This window comes from Toxoplasma gondii, chromosome X (genome assembly GCF_000006565.2).
Source record: "Toxoplasma gondii ME49 chromosome X, whole genome shotgun sequence".
Taxonomy (NCBI): domain Eukaryota; phylum Apicomplexa; class Conoidasida; order Eucoccidiorida; family Sarcocystidae; genus Toxoplasma; species Toxoplasma gondii.
The window spans coordinates 5,102,097-5,122,387 of record NC_031478.1 but is presented as its reverse complement, the minus strand read 5'-3'; the positions used below and the strand labels follow the sequence as shown (position 1 = coordinate 5,122,387).

The 20,291-nt window shown below is 50.3% G+C and overlaps 5 protein-coding genes across 5 annotated transcripts; 3 read left to right on the top strand and 2 right to left on the bottom strand.

The window, feature by feature from the left end:
• The first annotated feature begins 85 nt into the window (after window positions 1–85).
• On the top strand, window positions 86–4,520 carry TGME49_235890 (dual-specificity protein phosphatase). Its single transcript, XM_018780444.1, has 5 exons — window positions 86–1,009; window positions 1,880–1,952; window positions 2,543–2,656; window positions 3,152–3,229; window positions 3,866–4,520. The coding sequence occupies exons 1-5, from the start codon at window positions 852–854 to the stop codon at window positions 3,938–3,940; spliced, it is 498 nt and encodes a 165-aa protein (XP_018635811.1). The 5' UTR covers window positions 86–851; the 3' UTR covers window positions 3,941–4,520.
• Window positions 4,521–5,531: 1,011 nt separating this feature from the next.
• TGME49_235880 (brain protein 44 family protein) lies at window positions 5,532–7,784 on the bottom strand. Its single transcript, XM_002368932.2, has one exon. It carries the CDS (start codon window positions 7,343–7,345, stop codon window positions 6,863–6,865), a length of 483 nt encoding a protein of 160 aa, XP_002368973.1. The 5' UTR covers window positions 7,346–7,784; the 3' UTR covers window positions 5,532–6,862.
• A 515-nt stretch (window positions 7,785–8,299) lies between these two features.
• On the top strand, window positions 8,300–10,388 carry TGME49_235875 (hypothetical protein). Its single transcript, XM_018780443.1, has 2 exons — window positions 8,300–9,249; window positions 9,725–10,388. Exons 1-2 carry the CDS (start codon window positions 9,165–9,167, stop codon window positions 10,135–10,137), a joined length of 498 nt encoding a protein of 165 aa, XP_018635812.1. The 5' UTR covers window positions 8,300–9,164; the 3' UTR covers window positions 10,138–10,388.
• A 75-nt stretch (window positions 10,389–10,463) lies between these two features.
• On the top strand, window positions 10,464–11,371 carry TGME49_235870 (hypothetical protein). The gene has a single exon (XM_002368931.2). The coding sequence runs from the start codon at window positions 10,585–10,587 to the stop codon at window positions 11,293–11,295; it is 711 nt and encodes a 236-aa protein (XP_002368972.2). The 5' UTR covers window positions 10,464–10,584; the 3' UTR covers window positions 11,296–11,371.
• Window positions 11,372–12,165: 794 nt separating this feature from the next.
• SUB11 (subtilisin SUB11) lies at window positions 12,166–19,123 on the bottom strand (the record flags this gene model as incomplete). The annotated part of the gene is made up of 6 exons (XM_018780442.1): window positions 12,166–13,495; window positions 14,003–14,515; window positions 14,667–14,971; window positions 15,437–15,786; window positions 16,310–16,470; window positions 17,272–19,123. 6 exons carry the CDS (start codon window positions 19,121–19,123, stop codon window positions 13,035–13,037), a joined length of 3,642 nt encoding a protein of 1,213 aa, XP_018635813.1. The 3' UTR covers window positions 12,166–13,034.
• Window positions 19,124–20,291: the final 1,168 nt, after the last annotated feature.

The window sequence follows — 20,291 nt, the reverse complement described above, 5'->3', positions numbered from 1 at the left end:
GGTTTGCATGCATGCAGTCGAAAAACAAAGTCCGGTAAGTGTGCGTTCTTTCTTACTTTGATTTTTTTTTCTTAATTAAACGCGTCAAATAGTCCGTCTTTTCTTTACTTACGACAGAAGTACATCCGGGACAGGCTAGACGAAGACTGGAACGCGGACTTTCTTCTTCTCCTTTCCTCTCCTGACTTGTTTGTCTTGTCGCTCACCTTTTTGCCGCTCCTTCTTCAGTTTCTCCCTCGTTTTGTTAAGCATTCTCACGACCGACGCTGCGTATCTATTCTTCTTTCTCGCCTAGCCTATTCCCCCTCATTTTCATGTTTTTCCGCTTCTCTGTATCACCCGTACTTTTCCACCTCTTCACCTCCGGTCGTCGTTGAGTCACCTCTCCCTTCCTTTTTCTCCAGTTGTCGCAGCTTTCAGCATCTGCACGTCCTCTTCATCTCGGCGCCTCTGCCTGGTCTTCTTTGTCTCCTCTGTCTCTCTGTGTATCTTCATCTGTCTGTCGTCACTCTCGCTCCGGGCAGGGAGGCGTTCGCGGGCATCCGGTTCCAAACCTGACAGCTTTTGAGTCACCGGAATTACCTGTTCACTTGCTCGGTGGTACGTAGATCGTTCGAGGCAAATCTTCTCACGAACTGGAGCAATGCCTCTGAAAAAGATAGAACTCTCACTCTCCAGTGGCCAGCAGTCGGAGCAGAGCGGAGCGTGAGTCCAGCAGGGAGGCTGCATGCATTCTGCCGAGGCCTCGGGGACGAAGAGGAAAGAGAGAGTGCCCTCCAGTTGCGCGCCTGTGTTTAGAAGAAGAAACAAGGAAAAGGCCAAAGACTACGAAAGCCTTTGAGGGTACCACGATGGAGGAACAAGATAGACCAGTCGTGCAGGAACAAGAGGAAGACGAGAAAGGAGAAATGAAAAGAGAGGCAGAAAAGGACGAAGACACAGAGGAAACCGGTCAAATCCCCAACGTCAGTTCTCAAAGCGAGGCGGCGGTGTCAATGTATGCATGCAGGTGAGGATGAAGAAAGCCAGAATGAGAGACGTATGCATTAAACAAAGAGAGGGAACTGACGGACGGTGCACACACAAAAGAGGCGGCAGAGAGAAGAAGTATGCGGGAGACTCTCAGGAAAACTTTGTCAGACCAGAAATAGAACAAGAAAACACAATCAGGAAAGTCTACTACAAAGACATACGTCTACTCATACATACACATTCGAACATATATATATATATATATATATATACATATCTGTATGCGGATATACACGAGTACATACATAAACATGTATACTCCTGCTTGCACGAGAGAAACAAGAAAAACTTGTTTTTTCTCAAGGGGAAGGACTGGCGCTCGAGTCATTTGGAAAGCGAAAGAGCAGAATGCTTTCTGCAAGGCACACGGAACGACGTCAGAGGCAAGTACACAACCATGGAGTGGAGAATCCCCCGTTGGTCTTTTTTTTGCACCTCCAATCCTTTTGCCGGGTCAAAAACAGAGACAATCTACGAACGACTTCCATCTTGCGTGCATATAACTGGATACATACATATGGGCATATCCATATATATATATATATGTATATATATATATATATATTTGTATATATATATAGAGATGTATATATATAAATATGCGTTTATGTGCATTATATGTATTTGGGTTCATATGGGTCGTTCAGTGGATGAAACTTTGGGGGCGATTTTGTGCGCGTTTGAATTTTGGAGTGCCCAAAGGGTTCGAATGCCAGTGTTGCATCAAGATGCCGTCACTCGCGGCGTCCTCGATTATTTGCTTGTTTGTTTCTTCTCTGCTGGTTCTCTTCGCACCCTCGACGTCGTGCATGCGCTCCCGAAATCGCTGGAGTTTGCTCTTTTTCAGACGTTGCCGGCGGGTGTTGTTTGCGGACGAACATATCGTCCCACACAGCAAGGTGGAGAAACTTGCGTCTGCGGTCGGTCACTCGAGTCGAATAAGGCTGTCGTTCACTGCTTTCACCTGTAGCCTTTCTCACCCAATCCCCTCGTTTTTGATGTTCCTGGTCCGTTGATGTCTGGCCTCAACTGTTTCCTCGCTGTCTTCGTCACGCGTCTTCTCTCTGCGGCAGCGTTCGTCGCCTTGGTCTCCGCTTAGTAGGCGTCGACGTACCTCCGTCTGTGTGGCGATACAGTTACACAGTCGTCGGCAGGCGTCTGCGTCTGCGTATGTCTCCAGTTCTTCTGTGTTGCCATTGACATGCAGATGTGCCATCAGGCATCTACATAACTGCACATACATCTCTGTGTTTGGATGTCCATTCAGCTGCATGTGCACATGCGAATATGTGAATGTAATCGATACACAAGCCTGCATGCATGTGCACATCGCCAGGGCTGTTTGGGTCAGAATTTAGACGCAGCTGAGCCTAAAAGGAGAGAAATGCATATATATACATATATACATATATATATATATATGCATTTCTCTCCGTTTGTAATTGTAGACCTGCATCTGCACATTTATGTAGACATGCGTGGATGGTTTTGTCGCTGTTTCGTTTCGCAGGTTGGACCATCTCCGACGAAGCAGCGTTCCTGCAACATGGCGTTTGTGGAGCCGCTGACGTGGATGGGAGATGTTCACGAGATGACTGGGAAGCTCCTCTGCCCCACCGAACGGGTCAGTTGCCCTTTCCCCGATCAGAAATGGTCGGCTGCGGCGAAAAGGCATGAGCCAGACGCGCCTCACTCTCTCCTCCGCCTGTCCACGCAAAGGAGACAGTGTACATCTGTATCGCTCTACTTCTACCTCTCTCTCTATATGTATATATATATATATATATATAATTTGCGCGTATTTGGATAGTCACGTGTATGTGAATATACATTGCTTCGTGTCTGTTCATATATATATATATATATAAATGCTGGTATATATATATATATATATATATATATATATGTAGGCAGTGGCAGTGATGTGTAGGTTGGTAGAGGCGTTTCTCACCACTGTTTTCTGCGGTCTTACACATTTGTATCCTGTCGTCTGCGCATGTGGTTTTTCTTCTGAGACTCGCCTTGACATGTTTTCCGACGCCTCTGGAGCTGTGTTGCAGATGCCGGGTCGAGCGTGAGACTCGAGAGCAGCTGTGGCGTTGCTTGATGCTCTTTGCAGTGCAAGGCAAAGCTGGGTGTCTGGAGTTGGCATGGCCTTCCGTGCAACTGCGGACAGTGGCATTGCCCAGCCTTCCAGGTTCGCAGCAGCCGCCGTGTGTTCACTGAAACGAAGTGATGTTTGTCTCAACTACGCTTGGCAGCCTCTCGGTTCGAATAGATTTCGTGGAGAACCGAGCATGCTCCTGCTCTGTCGGCATCTAGCTGAGGCTACCAGTAGGGCAGGGAGTCTACCTAGGTTCCACGCTGCGTAGGGTTGATGCGAAAACGCCGGCTCTGCTCGCAGACGCCAACTGTGGCAAGTCTCTCTGCCGAAGCCCTCGACTCCTGGCCGATGCACGGCGGCGGGTGAGATCGCTTCGACCGTGGGGAAGACGACTGCGGAGTCGCCATTTCCTCAATGCAAAGACGGCACTAAGAACGCGAGCGAGCTCTGTTCAAGCATAGTTTCAATGTTCGGGGGGTTCGGCAAGTGCTCAAGAAATCTCAGCTTTGTTTTCGTTGCTCCATTTGCCTTGAAAAAGGTGTACCAGCACCACGAACATTTCCGTCGTCGCACATAAAAAAAAGGTTCTGGATTGGTTTTACAGTCCCGAGGGTCCTTTATACATGGACGGAAGACAACAGACTTTTCCGTGTGTGTCTCTGGAAAAGCTTTACGCGCGTATTCATGTGATGCGTGTACGATGCTGTTTACCACGTTGTCTGTTTGCAGATTCAACTCCGCCGAGTGGACAACCTTCCCCGCTCTGCCGAAGCCGACAGCCTTGAGATTCAAAACATTTTGTGAGGCGGGTCCTCTGACACCTTTCAGTCACTATACGGGTTTCTCTTTGGCGTCTGTCTGTTTTTTCCCTTCGTCTCGCGCAAAGAGTTCGAACTTTGCTTCACTCATTTTAAGTCAGCCCAAATTTACCCCGCCTTGGGTGCCAAGCTGCTCCGGGTGGCTGGCCTGAAATCCACGCCGGTCTACGGGAGAAATCATTTTTGTTCGGGTCTTCGTTGTCAGCTGAATTCGATTTTGGTCTTGCTGCGGTTCCCTACGGTTTTCGGTGAAGTGTCGTATCAAGGGAAACACGGGCGCCGCCTGCTTTTCCGGATGATCTCTGGGCGGTCTTCCCGCATTTACGCTTGTCGTTGCATTTCATTTATGGAGGCGATGCATGCTCGACTGTATAGTCGGGAGAAAGATGCGCGATCCCCGGCTCGGTTTCAATCCGCGTGTTTCTTTTTTCAAAAAGATACAATCCCGCGAACTGTGTCGCCATACGGCTGCAGAAGTAAAAGGAACAAGTGGCAGACTGGATACACGCGTCCATACACGAAAGCTAACTCGACACTAGCGGCAAAGAAGCTCCTTACTTCATGTGGAAAATGCGTGGAAAGCGAACGCAGACGAAGACACCCAATTCAGGAGGCAAATACTTGTGCATGCATCTTGGCATTCATAAACGATTAAGTACTCAGAAACATCTAGAGGTACACACAGAGAGAAGCCCTGCGGCAGAACTGTGATTTGCTGGAAACCTGGGTGGTGGCAGTCCAAAGCAGACTTTGAATAGTTCTGAGGCGAAGATAAATCTCGTTTTTGCTCGGGGTTATGCAGGAAATATGATACGCTATGCCCCAGGCCACCATCGATCGCCGGAGAATTTGACGCACTATGGCACCGCAAGAAAGTGGCTTCTTCAGCAACAACAAAATTTTGAAGTGTATTTTCGTCGCACTGTATTTTCACACATTTTGTTTACGAGGTGGATTTTTACTGCTAAAAGTTGCCAGGAGAAGCTTCCTTTCTTAAGTTCAAATTTTTTAATTCAGTAAATTATCCAGCAGCATTCTACCTCGATTCGTGTTTTCTTATGCAACGTACTTCTCTGTGGGCGCATCCATATACATACATATATATATACATATATAGCTGTTTGTGTGTTTCGATGGGGCACATGTCCTTGCTAACTGATTCTTTGCGGGCTTCTTAATATCATGCGTTCTTTGAAATTTAGAAGTGTAAACCCTCCCGCGTACCGATGTTCCATCCACCACGTGAGGTGGTTTTTGTGAAACGCGTGGTCCATTTCAACGAGCAAGAAAGTACGTTGCTTCTCCTTCCAGAAAAAGGTCCCAAGTATACTCCGGGACTCTTTTCGTCCGTACATTTGTGAATTCCCGAGTTGAACTCCCCAAATGTGGTAGGAAAGCAGGGTTCTCTACGCTCCCCAGTACTAAGCCGACCACATCTTTGTTTTCCACTCCGCCCCCCACTCGCCGCTTTCCCCCCTGGTTTGCACACCGAAACTGTCTACGTTTCTGCTTGCTGTCTTTATAAATATACTCATGCTTGTCAACGAAGATTAGCATATTACTAGCCAAGAGCTTCGACGTCTGCACTTGATAACTGGATTCATATTCAGCTCTGAGACACAGTCATGTATAAACCGATCCGGCATCTGTGTATTCAATTTGAAATCTACAGCTCTGGATCGCGGACCATTTTTGAGCAGAGACAGTCTCCTTATAATGTGAATCAGGCTGAGAAGTGCCCGAGACTCTGGTGTGGTCTCCTTTGGCTTGTTCTTCTGAACAAGAACACTGCCTCTCAACCCTGGAGTTTTCGAACCGCTCGGAACCTAACCGGAGGAGCGCGCGTGACATGCATGGCAACAGCACTCAAACCGACAAGTGTGAGAGTTCGCTTGGCGTCAGACCGTAGCGCGACGCCGACGTGCTCGAATCTCAGATTGCTGTCGTTCGGGCGCGGCTAAGAGCTCAGTGAAGGCGGTGTTACACTCAAGAAGACACACTGAAGAAACCACTCTAGCTCCTTACTGGTTTGTATATACAGATTCGCCTCAGAACGATCATCTCCTCTTGTTACACGTTCTCCAGCTATCGGTGAGAAATTCTCACGACACAGCCACGTCTCAGGAGCGACGCCTCCGCATGGACAGGAACGCGAAATCGAAGGACCAGACTCATCTGTTTCCCGCCGTTTGAATGTCACACACCCTCACGTAGTGAAGACAACTCTAGAGTGTGTTAGCAAAAAAAGCGACCATCTGTGGCGAGGAACGGTAAGGCTGGAAGACAAAGAACATGCGCGGCAAACGCGCACACCAGTAGAACCTTTCCTGTCGGCCACCCGCCGTTCTTTTAGGAGGCTGTAGACTGGAAGAAATCCTAGGAAATACGAGAATCGCGTGAGAAGGATGACGTACAGAGACTGGCGACCGGAGAAAACGCGTGGCTTTCACAAGAAACACGGACGCGGAGGGAAGCAAGCCCTCGAAAAACCTCCACATTGGGGGCGAAGCGACCGCCGGGCGCGTTGCATTGAAACAGCAAGAAGAAATGAGGACCCGACGTTGAGACACGGAAAACTCTCCATGAGATTCTTTTGGGAATACAGGTAACCTGGGTGAGGAGAGCCCTGCGGTAAAGAGCACACGGCCGGCGGTGAGAACTCGTGGCTTTAGAACATCGACACAGAGAGCACATTTTCGGTTAGATCTGTCGACACCTTCTGTTTGAAAGTATCAGCATATAGCGTTTAACGCGGTAAACCCAGGCCGGTCGCTGCCGTTCTGGGTGTCGCTGCATCGAGTCAGTGACACGGCTTCGTCATGGATCTGGTGCGGCACACCAGTCACAGCCAGAAAGGCCGTTTAAAAAATACTTTTTCAAGTCGGTGGCGCTCGAATTCGCGTTACCGTTATGTAGCATTCGCGGTTTTGGTCCGTTGCTCCGAGTTGTACCTGAGCTTCCGGAACAGCTGAGTGAGCTGCACGCCTTCGTTGCAGAAGTGACAGGCGAAAAGCAAGTAGTTTCGTGGCTGCACCATGTAAGCGAAGCGCATAAAGAGTAGACTGTAGATGCACAAAACACCTGTCATCCGTTCGCTTATGATTTCTGGGGACTTCTGCATGTCGGACAAGCCAGCCACCACGAAACCCCAGTTCGCGATCGGACCCCAGAAATGAGTTGTCATTCCGTACTTCTTGACGTAATCCCAGGACGACGCAAGAACAGACGCCTCCGCGGCACCTTTCGCCGCTGCCTTTGAAGCCGCCTCGCTCGCATTCTTGACCAGTTTTTCCGCGACTCCTGCGCCTTCCTTTGCCACCTCGGTTTTCAGAGTCTGCCCAACCGCGCCATTGTTCGCGAAGCGAAGGAGGCGACCAAGAGTCAACCACATCGTAGAAAGGTTGCAACAAACAGGCCGACAGAAAGGGAGGGCTTTGAATAAGGGCCACAGTCGGAAAGACACTCACCGAAAATGTGAGACACGCCGAGTCGAGAAAAGCCGCTTCGGTGTGCCCAAGGTACCGGGGGCAGCGCTGCCGGAACTGCAGACAATGCAAGACCGCACTCGCATGCACGGAAAACGGAAAATGGTTTCTCCTGGCCTTCGGGAACCGGACGTAAAAACTTCGCTCGGGTTCTAACCGTATGGTGGAGGTCAATGGAGATCTCTCCGCAGGTTTCCGTGTCGGTGACCGTAAGGCGTTGTCTGGAAAACCGGTGGAAGAAAGATCAGACCACAGCAGCAACGGCCGCAGCGAATTGAGAAACAAGTGAATGATGGAGAGAAATGAGAAAGGCCGTCCTCTGTGGAGCACCAAAAGGCAAGCAACACACGTAGGTAACGCAATATTAGTGCCTTCTTGTCTGGAAGAACCCCGGAGCATGCGCATGTACGTGTCCCGCGCAAAGTCGAGATTCGGCAAGCGGCCCCCCATTGGCCCTCGGTTACTCTCTTATGTTCTACTAGTGAGAGAAGGTTCATTTATCCGTTCTGACTATTAATTGTTCTCGAAATTGTCTGTCGAAAACTGGGAAGCGTAGAACTGAGGACGAATCCTTTGTCTGTACCCTCAACAGTGGTCGCAGTCAAAGCAGGTGTGTCGAGCTCCATTTGTTCGTCACTCGGCTTATATGGTGTCGGGCAAATAAAAAAGAGCCCCTGAAAATGTGACTATCATCTAGCGCGAAACGGCAATTGTGCAGCAACTGACGGGGCCTGCGTTCCTGCTCCATTTCGCATCGTTACTGTGACCCCTAGTGCCACAACTCTACACACGAGAGCCCCGCGATACTGCTGGATTCAGCAACGGACACGACACCGAACTGTCCTGAATGTACAAGCTGTTTTTAGCCCAATCGAGCTGGAACCTGCCCGTGTGCGTCGCTAGATTGAATCTGGTTGATGACATACCGCAAGACCGCGTAGTCATTCTCAATCTACGTCGACCACATTATTTATCAGTTCTCTTCTCTCCCTGGTTTGCACAGAAATTGGGTGTAGTCCGTCATCCTAGAAGCAGTGGCCTCTCCCAAAGAGAGTGTAGAAGTATTGAGGAAAGCCGGTTTTCGAAAGCTAGTGATCATGGTAGAAGCCGGAGTCCCTCTCCACTGCCAAACACTCTTGAGAAGTGACGCGCAGGATTGTCTGCGCAAGTAGGTTGGCAACAAGGTGGAGCAGAGAAGAATCTCTCATGGGAAAGCGATGTTTGCAGAGCGCTGAGTAGCAGTTAACCATGACATTTAACCCTGGTGGTTTGACGTGTCTGAGGAAATGCATTGGCCAGAAGCGTGCGGAGAGAGCCTGAGTTCTTCACTCTACATCAATATTGCAGGAGCTTCGTTGTAGGTCAAGTTCGCCGTCCATTGCGCCACAAAGAAGAAAAGATGCCTTGTCTCTGTGGACGCCCCCGTTTCCGTATTTAAAAAATGAGAAGTTCTAGGGTAATTGAGCGAATTAGTGCAGGGATCTTGCCCGAACGCCCCCCCCCTCTCCCCCGCCAAGGTGTCGAATCGAGCTGTTGGGATATGCCGGTTCATCTTGCATGCTAGCTCCTACGTGAGTTGGTCCTTTCCAAAGGATTTGTAAGAGGCAACAGCTGACGCAAAGGACGAACAAGAAGGCGGGTGTTTCCATAAAGAGGCGGGCAAGTGGTACGGCAGTTTTACGCAGTTATTCTCTGGTTTCTTGGCATGTTCACGCTGCCTCGGACATGGAGTACGCCACGACACCGAGACTTACCTTCGTGGCATTCGCCAACCAGGACCGTAGCGCCGTATGCAGAGAACAGCATGCCCGTGAGTAGAATCCTCACCATCCGTGGAGCATTTGGCTTTCCTGAGTGAAGAAAATCATTACGACTATAAATATGTCTGTCACCGCATCTATATTTGCTGGTTCTTAGTTGTGTTCGACCATTGATTGACGCAGTAATATGGTCATAGAAGCCAAAGTACTTCTGCGGCAAAGACACACAGAAGATGTGTAGCGGTTGTTCTTCAGAGCGCCTGTAGTATTTTTAAGACTGTCAACAACTGACGCACACCTGACGAGTTCGTTCATGGGAGTCGAGGGCATATGTAATACCACAGGCATCAGGTCAAGTTCGGCAGTTTCACTAACACACGACGTCGAACTGGCTCTTTATGTGAGTCCGCAATTCAGCACTACTCACTTCGTTTGTCAGAGAGGATGATATTTGTGGGACCGTGTTTCGAGATGAAAGAGGTGTCGTATTTGACATGTTGTGTGTGTGTTCATGAACCTCCGCAGTGCGTGAGAAAAGAAACGCTGCGGGAGCGAAACAAAGGTTCTCTCGCAGCGATACCATTTCTCACATCTCTGGCTACAGTGCAGGGGAACATCACGATTCTCAACCAACGAAACGTCACCCGATGGCCACAAAGAACACAAGGGAGCTCGGAGACGGTCACACAGATTTCCACACCGACAATAGAGGTTCGAGGACGCCAGCAGTCTCTCAAAGATGCTCTTGGTCATTGCAAGCTTCTGGGAACCATGGCAACACGACGAGCAGCGAATCCACCACTTTTTCCGATAGCCCTGCGAGTCGGTCGATCGAAGACGCAGGGAGTCAGGCTGCTCTCAGACAAAGTCGCGCTGGTTGTCATGGGCTCTCGGTAACTGTCCCACAGGCGCATCAGCTCTGTCATTTTCGTGGCTGATTTCTAGTCAGATTCTCCCCTATCACGAGAAGTGGCACTACGTCAACGAGTTTCGGTTGCTCTCCGGAGGTATACGTACCACCACAAAGCTCCTTATGAGTTTTGGTGCCATTCGCGTGAGCGAAATGAAGACAAACACTGACGCACACCTGAGACGGAGCAGGCGTTGAGAGTCAACCTCAGGCTACTTTCCAGTTTCCGTTTTTCCTGTGACATGTGCAATCCAAGGTTGTCCCAGGACGTGGAAGTTCTGAGAGCATCGCCTCCAGGGCTCCCAGCGACGACGCTGACCCAGTCGAAGAACGGGAAGGCTTGCAAAATCGTCTTCGGCGAAAGCTTCTGTCAGAAAAACACCTGAGGTGTCCTCCCTGCTCTACCAGGAAGGGCGAAGACTCTTTTGCGTTGAGAAGGAATTCAGGGGACAGTGGGCGCAACGCGGAACCACGAATGTGCACAAGCGCGGGAGAAGCAAGGGTACAGTCGGGGCTCGTCCTCCCGACCAAAGGCCGCGTTCCTCAAAGTGAACTTTCTTCGAGTTTGGCACTGTGCGCCGCCCCACACCCCGTAATTTTGCTTCGCTCGGAGGAACCTGGGTCCGTACAGCGTTATGGCCGCCTACAGAGTAGAGGCACAGCTCTGTGGTGGAGCAAGGAGAGGCAAATTGAACGACAAGCCGATGTGCGATGCGCTTTACACCAGCTCAGGAGCAGAATATACAGCACCCAAAGAAGTGATCCAGGTTCCCGGAGCTCTGCACGGGTTGTCCAGCCCACTGTCTACTTACCAACGACTGTCTTTTCAGCCCAACGCTTCATCAGTTTGCATAATATGGCGATTCGGTACTGGGACGACGGCAGGCCTGCGCTTGCATTTAGGCATGCGCGGCTCGCGCGAGACTTGCTGAAGGCTCATGGTTTACCTTTTGGCTGTGTCGGGCACTTGATGAAAGCCATGAAGGATCTTCAAAGGCCGTACGCCGCCGTCGAGAGGCGGATTCATGCAGCGGCCAAAGCGAAAAACAGTTCTGTCCGGGCGCACTTCGACCTTGCGCAGCTGTTCTTCGCAAAGCGAATGCTCGGCTCCGCCGGTGGGTGGTCAAGACGAAATGTCTGCATGTCGTCTTCGTGGGTGCCGTGTCGGCGAGTCAATCTCTCCTGAGGACAAGCAGGAGCGCAACTCGATTCACGCACAGACGCAACAGTTGGCATGTGTGTCGGTCTCTGTACTCCTAGTCAACTGTCGACCTATCAAAACGTATGCTGCCCTCACGTGGCCACTTCTGTGCCTTAGCATAGCGCATTTAATTGACGCAGATGTTGGCCTCTCTGTGCAGAAGCGCATCTTCTTATACGTGGCCGCATCATACGTTGGGAAGCTTCAGCCAACATGAATGAGTTTAAGTCGGCCGCGTTACTCCCTTACTTCTGCAAGGATTCACCTGCAAAAATGAAAGCTATGCCGTTGTTGCAGCAACACATCTGGACGAGATCCGTTCCCGATTATCGGTTTCCTACTCGCTCTCAATTCTACAGCCGCCGACTGCGGCCAGAGACAGGAAAACTGACCAACTGATGTAAGCTTTCCTGAACTGAACCGCTGATGCATGCAGCCATAACCGAGTCTTGAGCGTGCTCAAAGTTCACAAAAGAACCGGAGTGTCTGCGTTATTACATAAAGTGCTAAATTCCAGTGCCAGAGATGTCTGGTGTCTTCTTTACGTCAGGAAAGCCCTCGCCGCGGTTCAAGACGACATTTTGTTAGTGCAGGAGCTTAGGATGCATTTTAATTCACCTGTCACGTGTCTAGCGGATAATTATGGGGGTCGACTAGGCGGTGCTGTTGAATGTCAGCTGCCCATCAGACTTCTTCCATGTCTCTCCTGTCGGCAAACCAAATACTTTATGACTGGGAGCGAAGGCCATCGTCGTAAAAATACACCCGCGTCTCTGCGTATAGCAGAAGACAATGTCTCACCAAGGTCAAAGTGCCTCGAATGGCAACGCCTCATACATTCCGAGCTGCTAGCAGAAACAGAGGGCGTAGTGAGCCCTGCCGATATTGCCTACGTTGTGTAAAGTTCATGAGGGCATCGGCGACATACCTGTGCGCCGTAGCGTTGTTTGTGATTGAATGCGGTTTTCACCAAGAAAGGCAAAAGATGAGACAGAGATGTCCCCTATTTTTACAACGTATAAGGACGGCACATGATTTAAAAACGTTTTTGAAGGAGGCCAGCACGACGGAGATCCGCTGACGGGGGATGCCAGCAGTTGTGTGTGTTGATACTTGGTTCATGATTAACTTTCATTGAAATTCGCATGTGTTTCAGCGTTCTTATCATGTTGGTTATCTGATACTGCCCTGGCTATGGCTGCGGGCAGCACTAATACAAGAAGTCTCCTTGGATCCTCAATTTGGCATTAGAACCAAACGAACTCGGTCGGTTATACACAGTGTGGGCATCAGTATCTCAAGTGATTGATTCCTGATATTTCACCTACAAAATGACCACGCGACACCGCCAGCTCTGCATATAAACGGTGAATACAACTAACTCGTGTGCTTCACACGACGCAGACAGCTCCGCTGTTCAACAGTTGCTACGCAAACACATCGAAGCCATCTGATATGCATCATTGTGCTCATGTTTTAGCGTCGACGTAAGATATATGGAGCCCAGCTTCGCATTATCCACTGAAGCATCGTGCCAGAGCAGTTGCCGCCACTTGAGCGCCAAAAACTCCTGCGAGTCCTGTGCGCGCAAGCCTGTGCTGCGTGGCTGTTCATCCATGACAAATTTTTGAGTAGCGACTAGGCTTGCGGGAACACGATTTAAAAGGGGCTATCGATTTCCTTTGCAGTGACTATCTCTTTATGTATGATGCCCTCTCCTTCCATCAAGGGCCGTTGCTGTTTTCGGCTGACCCTCCCAGAAGACAAATTCCAAAGAAGCATGGCGCGATGTTTGAAGGGGCGGGCGAAGGCGGAGGGGAACTTCTAGGCCAAAGCCATCCTCCAGTCAAGAGGTCTGCGGTTCCCATGCCGTTGCCCCCATCCGCGATACCTTGGGTGTTAGAAGACGGAACTGCTTCAACCGATTTCTTTTCCAATGTCTCTCTTGTAGCGAAGGATTGCATAATGGTGAGATATCGCCTGATTTCCGATTCGATGATACCCTCGCGGATGCACAGCTCTCGACCTTCCCCGAGGAGTCCTGCTTGCACCGATGAGCTCAGCTTCTCGTAGCCATTCAAACAAACACACGTTCGCTGGTAGTAGAGGACAGCACCCGAAGCTTGACATAAGGCATTCCTGCCGCAGCCGCCGTTGTTCACGCATGGACCGGTCAGAGGTGTGTCTGGGAAACGACACAACGGACGCAGTCACACAGAAAACTCGGGTGGCTCTCAGAGAGATTGCTTCCCGCTACGCACTCCACACATAGTGAAGCACTTCAAAATTATGAATTACTGTGCTGGATGTATTTCTATATCTGAATCAAAATAGACCTAAGGAGATGTGTGCGTGTGCGTTATCCGCATATTGCCTGGATGTCCACCGATGGACACCTTCATACAAATATATTGTTTTTATTTGTAATCATCTGGTGGCGTGCAAGCCTGTTGCCGGTACATCTATAGACATGTGAAAGACCTCAACATTTTATGGGTTCAGATGTGTGCTGCTGTTCACGTTGAGGCCCTTATGGCCACCGCACTTGCGCTGTCTGATGATCTCGGAAACATCCCTTCGCTACAACGAAGTCGGCGTTCATGTGAGGTCAGGAATAACAGCTGTGGATGACTTTCCTATTCGTTTACACAAACTTTTCATCGTTTCTTTCTGAGGATGCCTCGATCCTTACTGAGAGTCAAGCACTGTGCGTTGTACCCAGACTGCGCATTCCAGACGGATCCGGGTGGGCACACACAGTCGAACGACCCGCTGAAATTTTGGCAAATCGCCTGCGGCGGACACGCCTGTCCAGGAGTGCGTCCGCCCCAAGATTCTCGGCACTCGTCAATGTCTATGCAGGAATCGTCAACTTGTCTAAACCCTTCCCGGCATCTGCACTCAAACGACCCGGGCAGATTTCTGCACACGGATGCGGGACCGCATGGGTTGAAGGCACACTCGTCGATGTCTCGGCAATCGAAGCCGTTCCCCTGATACCCTTGTGGACACTGACAAGACTTTTGCAAGGTCGAGGTTACGACGCACGTCGCCACAGGATGGCACCGCAAGTCTGCACATTGCGACAACGGGTTAGTTGGAACCAGAAGAGCGGAGGAACTGGAAGCGTCCCAATGGGGAAGCGACGCCGCTCCGTTGGTCAATGCCTTCCGGATGTCCAGCACGCCTGAAGTCGCAATGTATCCTGAACACATTCCAGAAACCAGAAGAACCAGCAGCGCAAGAATGGAAGGCGGCTGAACATGGGAACTCTGAGGAGAACACAGAAGCCTCGCACCAGCGAAGAATGCTCACATTGGTAAGCCAGGATCGGAGTGCCACTTTCAAAAGCTTACCCTGGAGTTGAGGATTGTACTTTGCATTTCTCAGGATGCGATCGATCACCTCTCGATACGGAAGATACGGAAACCGCGACCAAACCAGTGCAACTGCCCCGGAAACGAAGGGAACGGCGAAACTCGTTCCTTCGACCGTGCGATAGGTTCCACTCAAAGAGGTTGACATGATCTGAGCGCCAGGCGCCGCAATGTCCACCTGCGTCTTTCCGTAACTGGAAAAATTCGCCAGACTTCCAGCCCTCGTAATGGCAGCGACGGAAATGATGTTGTCCAGTTGATATGAGGCAGGAAACACGGGGTCTCTGAAACAGCCACAGATTTCGACCGACATTTGTCCAGGCTGTTAAAGATGCCCAATCGTGTCAGTAGAAATGTGCGTGCGTGTGAAAGGGCCTCGTGGTATACGCGCCTATTCGTGTGGACCGAAGATCTATACTCGTAACAGTTCCTTGACAATCATAGGAGACTGCCCACCGGCGACATTCACATAACGCTACATAGAAATATTCACATACATACAAATGTCCAGTCCGTATATGCCTGTCGCTAACAATCCTTTGTTATTTAACGTTCGCTTTCTGAAGATGTTATATCTATCTGTCTACCTATATATATATATATATATATATATATATATGCATACCTTTAGATAACGCGATGCCTACGAATGTCGACTACTCCGTGACTACTATCGGCTTTACGGAATACGGTGTAGCTGGAATTATATGCTCTTTTCGATCCCAGGGGCGTAGTGCTTCAAGGCTGACTTGTCATTGTCATTGTTTCCATTGTAGTTCCCTGCAGCGGCGACAAAGATCATTCCAGCGGCTCGGGCGCGTTCCACAGCCTGTTCGAGTCCATGAAAGCCGCTGCCTCTGCCGCCATAGCTGTTGTTGGAGATTTTGACTCCTTTGCCCAAGGCATAGTCGATGGCTCGTGCGAAGCTGCTGACGGTGCCTTTGATGTCTTTGTTCAGAGCCTTCAAAATCATAATTTCGCAGCCCCAGCAGATTCCCGCCATGCCGATGTGGTTGTTCGGCTCCGCGGCGATGATGCCTGCAGACGCTGTTCCGTGCCCGTTATCGTCGTCAGGGTCGTTGTCACCGTGGATGAAGTCCTGCAACATAGAGAGCCTGGACAGCCAAGATGAGAAAGTTTATGCGCGGCAGCCGTCCCCAGAGATCTGTAGACGCAACGAGGCATTGGTGTGCCTAAGAAATTATTTTTCACAGTGATTTTTCTTTGCGTTTATATCTCTCCTTTTTCAGATGCGTCCCTATTTACGCGACAAGACCGTGTACAGACACAAAAGGGGGTAGCTGATCATGTCGCTACACAAAGACACATGTCCAGGGAATGCCTTTCGGTCCGTAGAGACAGGTGTGTCTGTAGTTGTAAATACTGAACAAAGCTGTGTACAGACGAAAATGCGGAGTAAGGTGGGGGGACCAGGAGGAAGTAGAGAAGACAGCGGGAGCGGGGGTGAAGGACCATAATGGACCCGAGACAGGCAGTGCCTGGCAAGCGAAAAGCCTGATGAATCCATCAAATGGAAGATGACCGGAAGAGAGAACTGAACAGAGACATCCCTACAAAAATGGAATTTCGCACACATTCGATAAAACGCCTGCTTAATTTACCCATCCAAGACAATCGTCCACCAGCCCGTTTCTGTCGTCGTCGATCCCGTTGTTGCATATCTCGCCTTCGTTGTGCCAGATCATGTTCTTCAAGTCAGGGTGTCGGTAGTCAACCCCGCTATCGATGACGGCCACTGTCAGTCGCTTTTGCATATTTGCACCTAGGGGCACGAGACGGAAGCAACAACAGAGGCGAAATGAGCTTCTGTCTCACTTATCTAGTTAGAGTTTCACCAGGATGAGAAAGTCTAGAGATGAGCAACACCAAATACCCTGCCTCACCCCACAACGACTGTCCCCTCTTGATCATCTTCAATCTTAAGGCACGAAACCGAGAGGGAGAATTTGAAGAAACGAAAAGAGTCGAGATTTATGCATGGAATGTGAGTTTCAGTTTCACCGATTCTCTCTGGGGTCAAAGGGGTCGTCTGCGGCGCAGAATGCGCTCGACAAATGCAGGGGAAAAACTCTAGAAGACAGTTAGCATTCACAGCAGAAAAGTCAGCATGTACTGTACGACCCCTCAGAACACTAGGAGAGACCTAAGACTCAAAGTTCGATATGTACTGTAGGTCCCGCATGTCCCCCAACCATCATATACATAGCTGCTAAAGGCACGCATATATGCCCACTATGTTGGGTGGTCACGTGCATGCAGGTTTAATCATAAACGCGTACATTTGCCTATTAACATATACATACGATACCTGCAGTTGTCTACGTTTTCTGTAATTCCCTCCAGGCCTGCAGTGGTAGAACAAAGCTGGAAAACAACCCATATGAAGTTATCTGCGGCGTGTGTGTGTGTGTCTTCGGCCTGGCTGCTCTTATCGGGGCAAGACTCGCAGAAACTATACATGAAGCGCTTCGTTAGCTGCCAGCGCTTTGTCTCAGCATCGAAGCCAGACAGCCTGGTTGCGGCTCCGACTAGATTCTGCTTTGTTCCTGGTTTTTCTCCGTACCTGTCCACAATTCCCACGCCCTTGGTGCTTCAGTGCCCCAGCGCGACGGGCCGCTGTCACTAAACGGCCACTGTTTCCACGTGAAAGGGTCATTCGGTATGACTTGCAGTCTGCGCCGTTGAGAAGAAAATGCGTTGCTGCTAGAATCGGGGTTCTCTTTCGTGGATTCTCCACATCCGGCATCCACATCGTTCGGACTGTTGAATCCATCACAGGGGTCCTCTTTCTGGCGATTGCGGCTTCGTTCGCCGGGGATCTGTCGGCTACTTTTGTCGTCCGCCGCGCCCGAGGCTTCAGGTTCGTCAGCGAAGGAAATCAGGCCAGGTTCTGCCCTTTCTTCTGCACTGGCCGATTGTTTTTCGTCGTCGAAATCGGTGAGTTCTTGATCCTCGAAGACGTGGTCGACGTACTGCCGGAGGCCGAGCGCAGCCTTCATGAATTCGCCGAGACCGAGCACGTCGGGCAGTTCGAAGATTTCCATGCCCAGGTTCCGAAGGTAAATGGACCGAATGGGTTGCAGCGAGGAAAACAAAGAAGACAAGTGGTGGAGGAAGTGGTTGCGTTGCGCGAGCATCTCGAGCAACATGAACGGCTTGAAGCCGCGGTAGGAAATAATCACGTTCCTGCGATAGTTCGGCAACACAGGCGCCGTGCGCAGAACGAAACCGCTAATCATTTTGTCCACGGTACGCCCAATACTTTGCAGAATCGTGGCGGTCGGGGTCAAAATCCACTCTGTGCTTTCGTTCAAAAGACCCAGCAATTCGGTCGGCGTAGGCGTCTTGGAGCAGCTGCCGCCGGGACCTATCAGACAAAGCAGGTTGTGTTCATCACCCGAAAACGCCCAGCGAGACTCAGGTAAAAGCGAAGGATTGAACAGGGGAAAGGAAGACGCCAGGTGCTCTGAGAGGCCAGACACCAACGCAGAAGCAAGAGTCGGCGGTAACGAGGACACGAGAGCTGTCGAATCGGGCGTAGAGGAAGCGGAAGAAGCACGGGAAGGAAATGGGGAGGAAGAAGGAAGCAGAGCTGGGCTGATGGATCGCCCTCGGAGGTTGGCTGCACCTTCGAGGACTTCGGTCGAAAAATTCTTAACGTTTTCGGCACTTTCTTGTTTTTCTACGTCGGTCTGTTCTGCTGAAGCGCTGCTCACGCCAGCAAGCAACAAAGATTCTCCTTCTGAGGGTCGGAGCACGAACGAGATTCCTTTCTCAAAATCAAGAGTTTCCGGTTTTATACCCTGCTGCTCTTCCCTGGGCGCTGACCTTGTTTCGTTCAGAAGTCCATACTCTTCCCTGTTCCCGGGTTCTTCTGAAGATGATGGAACATCGACAGTGTTCCCCAAAACGAAGGGCTGTTCTGCCGTGTTTCTCAGCTCCGGGGCCATTTCCTTGAAAAACTTTTCACCAGAAATGGCTGCGGAAGTCGCTGCCGGGTCCTCACTTGTTCCCGCTGTACCAACACGCTGTGGCGCGTGAAGCGGATCGGAACTAGACAGAGAAAGAAACTGACTGACGGGCTGACGCGTGTCTTTGTCCGGAGCCAGATTCCCCAAAGCCCCTTCGGCGGTGCGAGTTTCGCTGTCACTTCCATCGTGAATCTGTGAGAGGACAGCTGTTCCGGATGCGTAGACAATCAAGAGAGGCAGGAAAACAAGAAACAAAGAGGGCCGAGAAGTCGACAGGTAGTAAAAGTGCCTCCGCAGGGGCCTGGGATCGACTTCATGATGACGACTACGTTTTTGTCGGAGAGAAACAAACCTAGCGACCGACCCGACGCGAGCATAGGAAATGTCGGCCTCACAAGCCGATCGACAAGAGACCGGTTGCACACCGGCCCGTAAGTCCGACATGAAAAAACAGTGCGGAAAGAAAGAGGTCAAATCAACAAATATGTATGAAAACTGCGGTAGAAGCCAACAGCAAAGCGTTTTTCCTCATCAAGTTCATGGAGTGACGAGGCACACAGACACGCACATGTATCGAAAGATACGATTTTGCATCGCTCTGTGCTCTCAGGAAGGGAAAGCATGCATCTATTCATCTTCTGACGTATGCGTCTGGTTCACGTGGAAATGCATACGCCTATACACGGATGTGCGTACATATGCGTGTGTGCTCCATTTATGTAGGCTTGCACGCACATAGTGAGTAGTCAGCATACATGCATATATATTTTACATATTGGGGTATACGTATTTACAAACCCAACGCTGCTGTATAAAACACAGCAGAACGCCAGGAAGTTGCTACCTTCAGTCGATGATTCTGGAACTCCATTGTCTGCCTCCTAGGGCAAGCTTCCCCATGCTGTTGATCTGTTCCCTTTCCACATCGATATGACCTCGCTTAACTGGCCAATGTCGCAGACCGCCGCACAGTATGATGTCGACACACAAGATGTCTTTCCTCCAGAGGCCGAAGGAGGAGAAGTGGATAGCCGGCACCGGATTTCGACCTTGCAAAATTTTAGATCAGAGGAATTAGTAGGCGAACGGGGGGAAAGTGTTAACTCACGACTACGACACCCTTTAGTTCAATAGGCTATCCGTCGTTTGTCCTTTTGCCAAAGAGGGCAAGCCGCTACGGCCCAGCGGGGGTCTGCCTCTGCGTTGATGCATGTTAGACCATGATTCTGCGTACAGCTTCAGAACAAAAGACAAAGCCATTCGAAGAAGTAAAGGCTTGCGACACGGAAGGAAGCAGCACTGTCCGTTGGAGAAAAGATGCGAAAGCAATCAAACTGGAATTTGCGACTGCCGACATCAAGCAGTTCAAGGCACGAAAGTTGTCATTGCCCTCGAGGTTTTTGCCCGTTCCCTGAGTTGGAAGTTTATCCGGAAGGATCGGGAGAAGTCGTTTTCACAGAAATATTTGCGCAGATGTAAAAAGTCACCTATTCGTTTACAGCAGAAAGACTTCAGCTTCCATATTTCGCTCGATTCATTGGGCAAAATAGGGAGACCGGCAGCGCGTGTGCATGAACATGTGCGGCGACTCAGGTTTTTGGAAGTTCACACG